Below are 13,699 nucleotides of genomic sequence, written 5' to 3'. Positions count from 1 at the left end.
GTTTACCTTTATTTGTTCTAAGGACATCACCATGCCAACATTTCCAATTTTCCGATAAACGCGGATTGCAAACTCCACCTCCATGTGGTGGAGACAGGTCGTGGCCAACTCATCCCAGGCAGCAGGGTCGTTCAGGAGCCGGCACATTTCCCAAGCATCGGAAAACCTGGAATGTGAGCACACGAGTTCAGTCATGGAGCGCTACTCGCTCCCTAGCGGACAATTTTCAGATGGTACATAATTTAAATGCCATGCCCTAGCTGAATTTTATAAAACGTGTTAGTCTGTAATCATTTCCACGTTACGAAAAATTATATAAACTTTTCTCTTTTTTTGTACAGGTGATTTTTCTTGAATTTCTTTTATAAATCTAAATCTACTCTGGGTAACCACCTTCCCCCATTAACAACTAGTTTTATTTATTTTTGGTTTACTTTATACACAATGAAAATTATTTTTGTTCTCACATAGGTCTAATAAAAGTAGCACTCTACTCCTGTACATTCAGAAGTTTAACACAGGGGCTAGCAAACACGGCCTGCAGGCCGAACCCAGCCAACGGCCCGTCTGTGAGAAGCCAGTCTGAGGGGAACGCAGCTGCCCGTCAGCCCGCTCGTTGTGGCTCGTCTCAGCGGCCCCTGCGCTGCAACGGAGGCCTTGCACAGTTGTGACGGAGCCCCTATGGCCCTTAAGGCATGACACACACCATTTGGCTCATAACAGAAAGTCTGTGGACCTCTGGTTTAAAGCATGATCCTAGATGCCAATGAAACTTCTTGTGGAACCTTTACACTAATGAATGTGTTACACCTATTCATCTGTGTTCTTCCATCTCACACACATTGATAGGACACCTATTGTCATCAGGAATGGTGCTTGGAACCAAGATTCAAACCAAATACAGTCAGTCATTGTCTTTCAGGTGTCATCACTGGGGAAGGCGGAGGAGACCGGTGAGTGAACAGATGCCTGTGACACAGCCCAACGGAAGGAACCAAGTGCTTACCCTGTGTGAGTCTTTGTGCTAGGCACTTTGTATAAATTCTCTCACTGGATTACCCTGACGACTCTACCCACTATGTATTATTATTATTATTATTATTATTATTATTATTGTTTCTCCTTGACAGATGAGGAAAGTGAGGGTTTGAGACCTTAGGAGACTACCCCAAGTCACACGGTGGTAAACGACCAAGTCCCCTCAACCACTCTGTAGGAGCATATTGTATCCTGGCTCTGAGGTGACACATCAGAGGCTGCAAGTGGTTGGAGGGCTTTAGGGAGGACTTCCTGGAGGAGGAGAGGGCCTCACTGAATAGTGAGGAATGAAGAGTTAATAATGCATAGAGAGAGAGGGGAAGGCCATTCCAGGAGAGCAGCACGTGCCAAGGCAAAGCAGCAGGAAAAACACTGGATTCAAGCGCCAGCGTGAGAGGGAGGAAGGAGAGGCGTGGGGAAGGCTGAGGCTGGCATTGAAACATCGAGTGCCTAGATGCCACACCGCCATCCCCAAGGCGTAGGGAGTTCTTCCGAAAGGCGATGGGAAGCCACTGAAAGATCTTCAGCCAGGAAATAAGGTCAGATGCACATTTTCAAAAGTCTGTGAGGAACAAGTGAGATTGTTATGAGGCTATCAGCAGAGAGCAGTCTGCAAGTGGTCACTTATAGTACATTACTCCAGGTGAGGGATTGAGTTAAGATTGAGGAACACGGAAGGACAAAAGGATCTGGGTGTGTGTGTGTAGGCATGTGTGTTAGGACATGTGCATGTTTGATTAGAATGGGGGAGAAAAAGGGGTTGGGGGAGTCAATGAGTTGTCTTGAACAGGGCAAGTCTGAGGAGCTCATGGACTCCCTACTGCACATGACTACAGGAAGTGGTAGGCACAGTGTAAATTGAAGATGCACATTTTGGAGTCAGCCTTGTATAGACAGCACTGAAGCCATGTACGTAGATGAGATTCATTCAGAAAAAATAAATCAAGTGAGAAGAGAAGAAGGAAGCTCACGGAGCCCTCCTTGAGGAACAGCGACACTTAAGACATAGTCAGAAGAAAAGCAAGAAGGAAATCTTAAGCAAGGCAAATTCAGATTTTATTATAATGAAATTAAGATATTGTTGAAATAACCATGTTTATTAGAATTTTACAAGAACTGCTCTATCTGGGGGATTAGAAACCTTTTGGTTCTGAAGGGCTTTTCTTGGAAGCAGCCCCAATATGACACTATACCTTTCTTTAGAATTCACACACATCCCCATATCCATCATCTTATCTGAGGCTCACAGTAATCCTGTGAAGTAAACGAGGTAACTGCTATTATCTCCATCTATTTTAATAGGAGTTGACCTTTAAAATCACAAAAGTGAGTAAGCTTCATGAGAAGCATTTAAAACCCCACCTTTTCAGCAGTAATGTCTGTGTCAGCATCTGCCTCAGCTCTTTGGGCCCCACGTCCTTCAGGCTGTGCAGGAAGCTGTGAGTGCCCAGGTAGATGTTGTTCACCTTCCCACTCTGAGTCTGGCAGGTCAGCTCTCCGTTGTACAACAGCAAAGGTTTGTAAGCGTAGGGAACTCGGGTGCCACCAGCCAAGATGACCTTGGATCCTATATTACAAAACAGACATCTTACTGCTGGAAGATACTCCTCAGCACCAACATCAGAAAGGAACATTTTAATTTCACTGCCATGGAAATTTGTTTATCATCAAATGGACAAAAAAAAAAGTGATTAAGTACCTTGTATAGTGTCCTTGTGAAAGACGTAAGTATACACCTTATCATCATCGTAAGCAATGAAGACACCTTTATCCAATGGCCAGTTTTCCCAGAGAACACCTTTAATGGTTGGTGAAAAATCTGGAATCTCATACGTAGCATCGTTAACCTACAAAATAGGATTTAGAGATTTGCCCCAAGTCTGTACATAAACTGTTACCATTTGCCGTGGCAGGAGCCTGTTTGTAGCCTTGGCTGGCATGGCTTACCGACTCATATTCAACCCCAAAACACTCAACCATAAGAGGGAGGAAATCCTTTTCCCACTCCTATACTAGGACTGGCTTGGAAAAAAAAAAGAGTTATATGGGAAATCAAGGGTTCACTCTAAAATTTGGTGAATTTGCAGGAAAAACTACAAGCTTGGACATAAAGCGTCAAGTTAAGAAAAAAAAAGCTGAAGCTGCTCAAGGTGACAGAAACTTAAACTACGAGCTCCTGTGTTTAGGAATTTTTCAATACTGGGCACAGAAATGCTCCAACCGGAAAAGAAACAGAAATGAACTCACATGTGATTTCAAATTTAAATACATTCCACTGGCTATGTTTTATTTCAAAAATTCCTCTACAGTGCACCCTAAAAAACAAAAAATGTACTGCTACAGTCATAAAAGCTATTAAAAAATCAATCCACCTATTCCTGTGAACTCATGCAGGTAGGCTAGTACATACGCTGAGTGTGGAGCTGAGAAATGCCTGCTTTCTCCCTAATCTAGCTTCTTCTAAAAACAGAGATGGAATATAAAACTCTTGCAAATAATAACTAACACTGTAGAGCAGTGCTGTTTGGTGCGGCAGCCACCATGTAATACCCACATGTGGCTCCCGAGCACCAAAATGTGTGCAGTCGAATTAAGGTGTGCACAGGTGTACACCACACACTGGATCTCAGGAAGTCAGCCTTAAAGAGTACAAAATGTCTCATCAGTAATTTTTTCTACTGACGACATACAGGAATGATAATGCTGGATTGAATATAGTATTGAAATTAATTTTACCTGTTTCTTTTTAACTTTAAAAAAATGTGACTAGTAGAAAATTAAAAATGATGTACGTGGTTCAAATTTTATTTCCATTGGATGGTGCTGCTTTACCAGGTACTGTACCAACTTAATTCTAGCCTCACAGTCTACAGATACTACTGCTATGTTCATTTGCAGATGAATAAACTGAAGCATGGAGAAATTTTCCCTAAGTCACACAGCTCATAAGTTGAAGAGCCAGGATTTGAACCCAGGCAGTGTGGCTCCAGTCTGTGCTTCTAACCACTAGGTTATACTGACTTCTGGTTTGTAAGGATAGCAAACCAGTGCCAATGGACTGGTGGTGGCATTGTTTTTTAAGGGTAACCATTTGCTGAGTGCTTATTATGCGTACTAAAAGCTTTGTGTGCATCATCCATTTGATTTTTATACAACAACCTACCAAAGAGGTACTAGAACTGAATTCATTACATAGATGGGAAAACCAGGAGGCCCAAGTGAGAGCTCGGGAGGAAGCCACTCTGGCCTCCTACCAGTGATGCTGTTTGCTGGCTGTGTGACCTCGGACACGTAACTCATCTTTTCTATGCCTCAGTCTGTTCACCTGGAAAAGGGCAACAATGTGCGTATTGATCTCCAGGGTTGCTATATGGATTGAAAGAGATCCCTGATATATGCAAGGTGTACTCAGTACAGATATACTAGTTGCTATTATTACTAATCTTGAATTCAAGTCGGTCTGTCTTTAAAGTCCATGCACTTAACTGCCACATCTACTGCCTCTCTCAAGGTCAACATGTGTGTAGACTTTCTAGGACATATCTCAAATCATCCTTCACGGGCACTGAAGGAGTGGTGGGGTATGCAGACTGCTTTATTAGGGCATGTGCAGGAAAAAAGTCATCCCTCCCAATTCTAATATACAACACGAGTCACTTCCTCACTCTCCACACAGTGAGGAAATATGGATTGAATACATACACAGATGAAGGGAAATTTCAAGTTGAAGAATTTTAAAGAACAGTTGGTGCTTGAATAGTTATATATTTGCATACATGTACATCGCAGAAGCAATGCTTCTCTCCAAGTATCTGAAGTTGAGTGGAAAGTAAAGCTGCAACACTAGCACACGATGACAGGGTGTGTGTGAGAGTCAAATGAAGTGCACAGCACTCTGGTCTAGGAAGTCCGAGGGTCTCAGTGCAGCCTCCTGCTGTGTCCAAGGCCACAGGGAAGGCTGGCCTTCCTCACAGATGAGGCTGGGTATTATCTAAAAGAGGAATTTACTCCTGTGGGCACAACGCTCCCCTGTGATATCCTGTCCAAGCACTTAAGATTCTAACCTAGCAATGAAATCTTAATTTGAATCAACGCAAAATCCCACCTACACATTGGGTGAGGGAGAGCCTTGGCTCTTATGGAGTCAATCTCTGTGTGGATTTTGCTTTACCAGGGTGTTTTTTCTTAATACCTAACTAAGCTGCAGGTTAGAACTGGAAAAGGGGTGGGGATGAGCAGCCACAAGTGAGACGGTTCTGGACTTGAGGGGTTCAAGGGCGGTAAGGAGGCCAGGGCTTTAACTGACATCCGCTACCTGTTCCTGCTAACATGCTTGGGAAAACTAACTTGCTGACACCTCATTCCAGTTCTATGTGGGAGCTCATACTAGCCTCTGGAACAGAAATGATCACGGAAAGGAAAACTGTAAAGAGAAAGAGAAAGATGTATCGAGTTGTCAGGCAGGTTGTACTCTTTGCCCTTTCTCCAGCAGCCAGACCCCGTTCTGACCGACTCCCGTCGGACACCTGGTTTACCTCCGACCCTTCTGTGTGTCCCAGGCAGCAGCTCCACCCGCGGCACCCCCACGGGGAGCACGGCAGCTCTGCTTCCCTGTGCCCAGTCACAGAAAGCAACCCTGTGCGAGACTGAATGTCCTCAGTGAGCAGAGGGAGCTCAAGGTTATCTTTACATTTATGTCAGTTTTCCTCATTGAATTGCTGATTGGGAGAGGAATAAGTTGAGTAAGAACTAGCACGTTAAAAAGTTTGCATAATCAAGTCACTCCTGTGGAAACCTGCTACATGTGTCAAAGAAAGAAAAGGAAAAATGAAGGGAAGAGAAAGGAAAAAGGAAAGGAAGGGGAAGGAGGGAGAGACAGAGGGACAGAGAAAGAAGAAAGTTTTAGTATCTCGGGAAGTGTACAGTGAGGGGAAAGCTGTCTTCATTGAAGCGTGTCTTCTCTACGGGGAGGTTACTAAGGACGGGCCGAGGGCAGCTGTGGGCCGTGTGAACTATGACCACGAACACACTCAATCATTCGCTGGAGAGCAGAAATAAATACAAACTCCAAGAATAGGACATGATGTGAAAACACATTTCCTTTTTCTAAATCTGTTTTCAAGAAAGTTAAAGATGTGCAAAATTAACTAAAATGGTTCTGTCTGTTTTTAATCGTCTGATACCAGAACACCTTTTCTTTGTATTCAGGACCTTTAAGGGAAGAAGAAATTCAGCTGAGGTGGGAAAAGGACAGGGTACAGTCTCAGTCCTTGGAAGTTTACTGCATATCTGGAGAGAAAAGTCATACATATGATGCTATACTATAATGATGTACAGTAGATATGGTTAAAAGTGGTACAGAATATAACCATTTTTTTCTCTCTGGGGCTGACACTATGAAAAATTAAAGAAAAATGGAAAAACGTTTTCTTGATGTAAATGGTCATGAAATAGATCACAAACATGATAACAAAGCTCTATAATCCTTGGCTCTGTGTACAAGAAAATAAGTCTATACATAAAATATATTTTAAAAATGCTTTTCTCATGGGTTGTATTTTTTAAAAACACACATTCAAACTTTTCTAGACTTACTGGACAATAGACAAATCCATCACTTTTTTCATCAATGAAAACTAATCTGGTCCCGTTTGGGTCAGGAAAGATCTTTTTCACACCAACAGGATGTCGATAATCATTAACGAACTGCCAGTCTTCAATGTAGAAATACTGAATGACACCAGTCTAAAAAAGTTCAGTCAGAGAAACATAAGAGGTTGTCAGAAAACACTGACCTTCAGCATTTAAGTTAAACACGCTTTCTAATCTAAAGAGAAAAAAATGTCATATGTTTGAGGAAGAGTCCAAGAACAACGTTTGCTATATTTGCAAGGTACAGGCAGAAGAAAATAAATGAGAATATACATGTGATTCAACAGTCTATCAGTTCTAATATTCTTAGTGGTATTAAAGCTTGATTTTCAGATTTTCCAACTGAATGAAAAGAAACACCCTTATTGTTTAAGAGTAACTCTCAAATCATATTATTTTAAATATTTTTGTTATTAATTAATAGACAAATTAGAAAATTAAGTTTAAAATAAAAACAAAAAACCCCACCTGATACAATCAATTGTATTTCTACATATTAACCATTAGCATGTAGACAACAAAATTTTAAAACATGGTATCATTTACAATCATCAAAAAAATGAAATACTCAGGTGTGAGTTTAATGGAACACATATAGGACGGGTATGCTAACAACCACAGAACACTGATTCGAAAACCAAAGGGGATCTAAGTAAACGGGGACACAGTAAACACACTGTGCTCAGGGACTGGCATCACGGTAACATGCTAATGCTCCCCAACCGGTGTATACAGGCCTAACTGGATTCCAACGACCATCTCAACATGAGTTTTTGTAGGTACAGACAAGATTACTCTAACAGTCATATGGGATGGTAAAGGAACTAGAACAGCTGAAACAATTTTGAAAAAAAAAAAGTGGAAAATTAGTCAATGTAATTTCAAGACTTTTTTTTTAATAACTACCGTAATCAAAACTGTGTAGTGCTGGGGGGAGGCATGGACACAGAGATCATTGGAACAGAACAGAGAAACCAGAGACAGAGCTACACAGGCATGTCTGACCAATTCTTCCTTTTTTCTAAGATGCCTTTACTTTTATTTTTTAATAATAGCCTACTAAGCCCTGGCTGGCATAGCTCAGTAGATTGAGCGCGGGCTGCGAATCAAAGTGTTGCAGGTTTGATTCCCAGTCAGGGCACATGCCTGGGTTGCAGGCCATGGCCCCCAACAACCGCACATTGATATTTCTCTCTCGCTCTCTCTTTCCCCCTCCCTTCCCTCTCTAAAAATAAATAAATAAAATCTTAAAAAAAATAATAGCCTACTGAAAATAACTCACCTACCATATAAGTCACCCACTTAAAACATACGACTCCCTGGATTTTAGTATATTCATATAGTAGTACAACACTTAATGACAATTTTAAAACATTTCATCACCTCAAAAAGGAACCCCATTCAGTAGGCATTCCCCATTCTCCCCAACCTCCCTAGTCTGTCTCTGTAGATTTCCCTATGCTGGACATTTTATATAAATGGAATCACACAATATGTGGTCTTCTGTGACTACCTGCTTTTATTTAATGTAATGTAGAATATATAAAGAACTCTCAACACTCAAGAATAAGAAAAGAAACCAATTAAGAAATAATAAAAACATCTGAACAGACATTTCACTAAAGATATTCAAATAGCAAATAAGCACAGAGATGCCTCTACATCATTGGTCCAGTAGTAAGATGCAAATTAAAATCACACTGAGATGTCACTGCACACTCATCAGAGCAGCCGTTGTGAGGATGCAGGGGACCTGGAACCCTTACACACTGTTGGTGGGAATGGAAAATGGTACAACCAAGTTAGAGACCAGTTTGTCAATTCCTCAAAACACAGACTTGCCACGTGAGGTAGCCATTCCACTTCTAGGTATTTTGATCTAAAAGAAAGCACATGCCCACACAAAAACTTAAACACAAGTAATTATAGTGGCTTTGGAGTATTTGCAAATAAGCCAAACTGGAAAGAACTCCAATGTCTATCCATCGATTCATGGATGAGCGAAGTATGGTCAACATGCAGACTATGTAGTATTACTCAGCAAGAAGAAAGACTGAACTACTGAATACACAACAACACAGATGAATCCCAGGATGATTACACTAAGGCCAGACACGAAGGAGTACCGACCCTATGATCCCATTCACTTAGAACTCTAGAAAACACCAACTAACTAACAGCGACAGGAGGCAGTGGGGAGGGCAGGAAGGGGGAATCATAAAGGGGCATGAGAAAACTTTTGGAGGTGATGAATATGTTCGCTATTTTGACAGAGCTGATGGTGTTTCACAGGTGTATACACATGTTAAAACTTATCAAATTGTAAACTTTAAATTGTGTAGTTTATTGTATATTAATTATACTTCAAAAAGCTGCTAAAACCCCCAATATTTTCAGAATCACTTAAGAATGAGATATAGCATAAGAACAAAATTTGTAACTATGTATGGTGACGGGTGTTAACTAGACTTACTGGGGTGATCACTTGGTAATATATACAAATACCAAGTCATTATGCTGTACACCTGAAACTAATATAATGCTCTGTTAATTATAGTTCATTTTTTAAAAAAAAAGAATGAGACAGATAACACTGCTTTACTGACCGACTGCTACACTTTGAGTTCTTCAAAATGCCATGTGGCATTTGTGGAAAAAGTAGATATTCCAACACGAAACCTTGCTTGTTCAAGTTCCATCTCTGCTACATCCTCACTAACCTCTCAGCCTTCAGTGCGCTTCTCTCTAAAACTTCCCCACTCGTTTTATGGAGTTAATGGCATAAGTGAGATTGGGCTTCATGTTAGGTGTCACACAAATGTATTGCATATTATTTACCATGGATCCCTCCCTACTTTACCTGATACACTAAACCTACCCTACTGGTGTAAATTAGCACAAAGACTGGTTATTTTAGGTCAAACTTCAACTGATAAATTTTCTCTTATGGCAATAAGCATGTTTTAAACATGCTCTTTTAAAAACACAATTTAATGGGAGGGAATGGAATGTTTAAAAAAGTGGATAATTGTTTTTCTGATGTGGAAAACAATACCTTTTCTACCAACTTGACTGAATTTAGAGACCGAACAAGGTAACAGGTATGACAAGCTTTCAAAAAATCTTTGAAAACTTTTTACAAATACTGGACGCTATTACCGTAACTATGCTTTACCTCCGTGTGGTTAACGTAATATTTAGAGGTGCAGGGTACTGGTGGTTCAAAGGACCACAAGACTGAAGGAGTAGGATTCTCAGTACTCTATTAATTTTAGTATGTATTAAATGCCCTCTAAATATAGACTAAAGTGGAATGGGGTGTCTTATTAAATCCTGAAAGCATCTAGACAAGGAAAATGAGGCTCGGAGGGGTTATGCCGCAATCAGCAAGTAAAAGGACTGATGTTTAAACCCAGATTTTCTAGACTCCAAAGTTTACCCGTTTTACTATGTTCCCCAAATTACTTATGGTCTCAGAAGCACTTGGTACTAGCAAATCATGTTACCTATGTGCTCTACACATATTTACTTATAGTAGTGACACGTTCTCATATATATTTATGTATGTAATAAATGCTGTATCACCGAGTAAACATTAGGAACTGCCCTACGTTCGACAGTGAAGAAGACAACACATACGTCTGTGCCGTAGACGAGGAAATCACCAGTCAGGGCATGACACAGAATACGGCACTTATCGTCCACTGCTGGGAAAAGTCGAGTCTCACGTTCTTCTTGAGCATCCAAGAATTCACTTTCTATCTAAAACAAAGAATAACAGTGGCTTATAGACTGATCTGAGTAAACCTCGTCTGCAATGTCTAGAGGGTAAGGGAGGATCTGTTTCTTCAGTTCGGTTAAACCAGACTCACTAGACAACCACAGGCCAGCTGACGCAGAAAGGTATCAGAAAGGAACCACAGCTCGCGAGCGGGGCAGCATCAGACCTCCCTCTTTAGTGGGAACAGTCTTCTCGGGCTCTGAAGCTGCCTAGCGGCTGATCCCTCTGGCTTCCCAGAAGCAAAGAGCCAAGAAGCAGGTGTGGAACATGCCCTGGTTTAGCAGCCCGCTATTCCAGGGCCAATATCTCTTGAACAACCCAAGAGGCATAGTGTCAAGGATCTCCCCCACAAGCGAGATGCCCTAAATGTATGAGTGAATACATTCCAGGAAACCCAGATGCATGGCATTCCCATCAGTTTTTATCGTTTACTTCTACTTTCTAGATACAGTTACAAACAGGGTCGTTTTCACCATAAGCAATGCTGCAGGTAGCAGTTGATAAATTGCCAGGTTTCTTAGGAAAGTTAATTGAACATCTGATGCAGAAGGGTAAAGGGTTTTGTTAATCCTTTACCCACACCTGGCTTTCTAGCCAATCTGTGCATGGTTGCTTCCTGACCAAAGTTCTTAACAATGAGACCGTTCATCATCACTGCCAAGTTAACTGGGCCGGCCTCCAGGACATCAAGACTACACTCACCAAATGTAACTGGACTTTGCCTTCAAACAGCGCCGCCGCGTAGTCCGAATGAAGGGACACACTGGCTACTGTCCCCAGATACTCCACATCTTTCAGTCTCTTCACACCTTGAGCAATGCAAAAGAACAAACGGTATATTAAAATATTAATAAAATTATATAAATATTTGCAAGTGATTTTACATGTGCACCTTTACTAGGATATTCTGAACCTAAAATTTTTATTTTAGACATCCTGAAGAAAATCTTAGTTGCCATATAAAGTTGCCTTCAGGAATTCCATAATGGTTCCCATTGAAACAAAGTAATAGAAGATAAAATTACACGTAAAACAAACAAATATTAAACCTTAAGGACAATAAGCTTGATGGTGAACTCGGAGAACAAAGCTCAGGCTTGCTCTGTTGCTGAGGAGATCTGACCTCCAGTGGGGAGGGTGGGGTGGGGGGAAGGAGGGGAAGAAAAAGCCAGGCTCCCTTCAGGTGCTAATGGTCGTTATTCAAACAGTACAATACGGGACCAGCTTCTGTTAAGCACCTACCAGAGCTAGGGGAACAGAAGAAAGAAAGTCACTGTGCAAAGGCAGAGCACACGTTTTATTTAATTTTCCACACAACCCCTTACATGTAGAAGAATCCTCATTTTCCACAGGATAACCCAACACTCAGAGGGGTAAAGAATTTGTGCACAGTCATCTAAGTGAGGCAGAAGGGGAATTTACATCCAGGGCCTAATTATCAAGTTCATGCTCTGCCCGCTATACCAAGCTGCCTTCACTACAAAGATTAAAGAACAAAACCTTTCCAAAAATTTTAGAGGACTCGCAAAACTCTTTAGACTAAGAGCGAGCTGTCTGAAGGAAGAAAGAGTGAAAGGCTAGTCAGATCTTCTGCTTTTGCTCTCACAAAGCTGTATGAACGCGCCCACTCCCCTGTAGCTGTAGGTTGGGTAAGGTTTAAACTGTGGAACTCAGGGGGACTGTGACCAGTTCCTGGGTCAATAACTTGCGACCTACTGGTCACACAACAGTTTTGGGGAAAACTATAGATGACGTCTCAATTCAGTGTTCTTGATTCTTCATAGGAAGGACAATAATTTACAAGCTTCCTTTGCAAAAAACAGTGGAGAATCAAGACCATCCATCTGCAATGCACGTGATTTTCTGATAGAGCCTTAGAATCTATTCCTTGACACATGAACAAGAGACAGAAGACCTAAGGAATTTAGGAATTTAGGAGACCCAACTCCCCCTGCACTCCTCTTATCCAGCTTAAAAACCCTTAGCCTGGTCCAGCAGGTAACAGAGAGTTGAGGCATTGATGAGTCTCCCATCTTCTTGGTTGATGCCTTCTTGGTCAAAAAATCTTTCTTTTCACCAATTTGACATTTTGATTTTTGGCCTTTTGAAGTGTAGGGCGCAGGACCCGGAGTTTGGTAACAAATGCCTCCCAAATAGATCAGGAATTCTATGCTAGAGAAGAAAACAACCGGATTCCGACTTGCCGTTCTCTCCGAGGACATAAAACCAAGCTCGATTGTTCATTCCCACAGCCAGATGATACAGCCCTACTGCCACGAAGTTGGGTTCCACGTCAACAGAAACTGTGATCGGTAGCTCCTGTCATATAGATAAGTAACTAGTGAATCAGTTGCTAACATTATTTTGATTTTATTCATAAAATTAAAATAACACCACTTTCATACTCCTTCAACAGGGTTGGCTACGGTGACTTCCAAAAGGGAGGTGAGATAGGCAACCCTTGTGCTGCAGGCATCGCCAAGGATGGGAAGCTTGGTCAGGAAAACATGGAGTGAGCCCCTCTGGGTGGACAATGCCAGCAGCTGGCCATCGTCTGTCCAGGACAAGGTATCCAACCCTGAAATAAGTTACAAAGCAAAGGGTTATTCAAAAACAGATATACTGTTGCAGGCAAACAAGCAAATTGTTTCCACTTAACCTACCAGAGGCATAAAAATCTCCAAATGTTTTTTTTTTTTTTTTTTTTTTTTTAGTTTAAAGAGTCTTTATTTAGCCCTGGCTGGTGTGGCTCAGTAGATTGAGTGCTGGCCTGCAAACCAAAGGGTTGCGGGTTTGATTCCCAGTCAGGGCACATGCCTGGGTTGGGAACCAGATCCCCAGTTGGGGGCACATGTGGGGCAACCACGCATTGATATTTCTCTCCCTCCCTCCCTCCTTTCCCCTCTCTCTAAAAATAAAAATGAATAAAATCTTTAAAAAAAAGAGTTTTTCTTTAGACTAGGAAATTCACCACGGATTGACATATGACCATGAGCACTAATTCATTCAATACTGGCTTAAAGGGTACATACATAAAAACTTAGATTTTATCATTGTAATTAGGATAAAGTTTACTATGTCCCTGGATCAGAGTGGACTTACATCCTTCTAGTCAAGGAGTATGACTCAACATAATAACTAGAATAAGGAGGCTATTTTAGGAAACTCTAGTGAAGGGTGCTAATAGTATTCCTCCTACAGAAATGTAAACTGTACAATAATAAACAC

At 41.4% G+C, this 13,699-nt stretch overlaps 1 protein-coding gene across 2 annotated transcripts in view; it reads right to left on the bottom strand.

Moving 5' to 3' along the window:
- WDR19 (WD repeat domain 19) overlaps positions 1-13,699 on the bottom strand; it is a 73,786-nt gene that overhangs the window by 35,169 nt on the left and 24,918 nt on the right. For both annotated transcript variants that reach the window (XM_028506675.2, XM_036019844.1), the window contains exons 11-18: positions 12,877-13,049; positions 12,676-12,790; positions 11,174-11,280; positions 10,330-10,452; positions 6,634-6,783; positions 2,738-2,885; positions 2,401-2,605; positions 7-166 (exon numbers count right to left, since the gene is read on the bottom strand). In XM_028506675.2, the coding sequence (XP_028362476.1) occupies positions 7-166; positions 2,401-2,605; positions 2,738-2,885; positions 6,634-6,783; positions 10,330-10,452; positions 11,174-11,280; positions 12,676-12,790; positions 12,877-13,049 (1,181 nt within the window). The remainder of the gene's footprint in view (positions 1-6; positions 167-2,400; positions 2,606-2,737; positions 2,886-6,633; positions 6,784-10,329; positions 10,453-11,173; positions 11,281-12,675; positions 12,791-12,876; positions 13,050-13,699) is intronic.

Source organism: Phyllostomus discolor, chromosome 1, assembly GCF_004126475.2.
Source record: "Phyllostomus discolor isolate MPI-MPIP mPhyDis1 chromosome 1, mPhyDis1.pri.v3, whole genome shotgun sequence".
Classification (NCBI taxonomy): Eukaryota; Metazoa; Chordata; class Mammalia; order Chiroptera; family Phyllostomidae; genus Phyllostomus; species Phyllostomus discolor.
The sequence above is the reverse complement of the archived record's forward strand: the minus strand, read 5'-3'. Positions and strand labels throughout refer to the sequence as shown.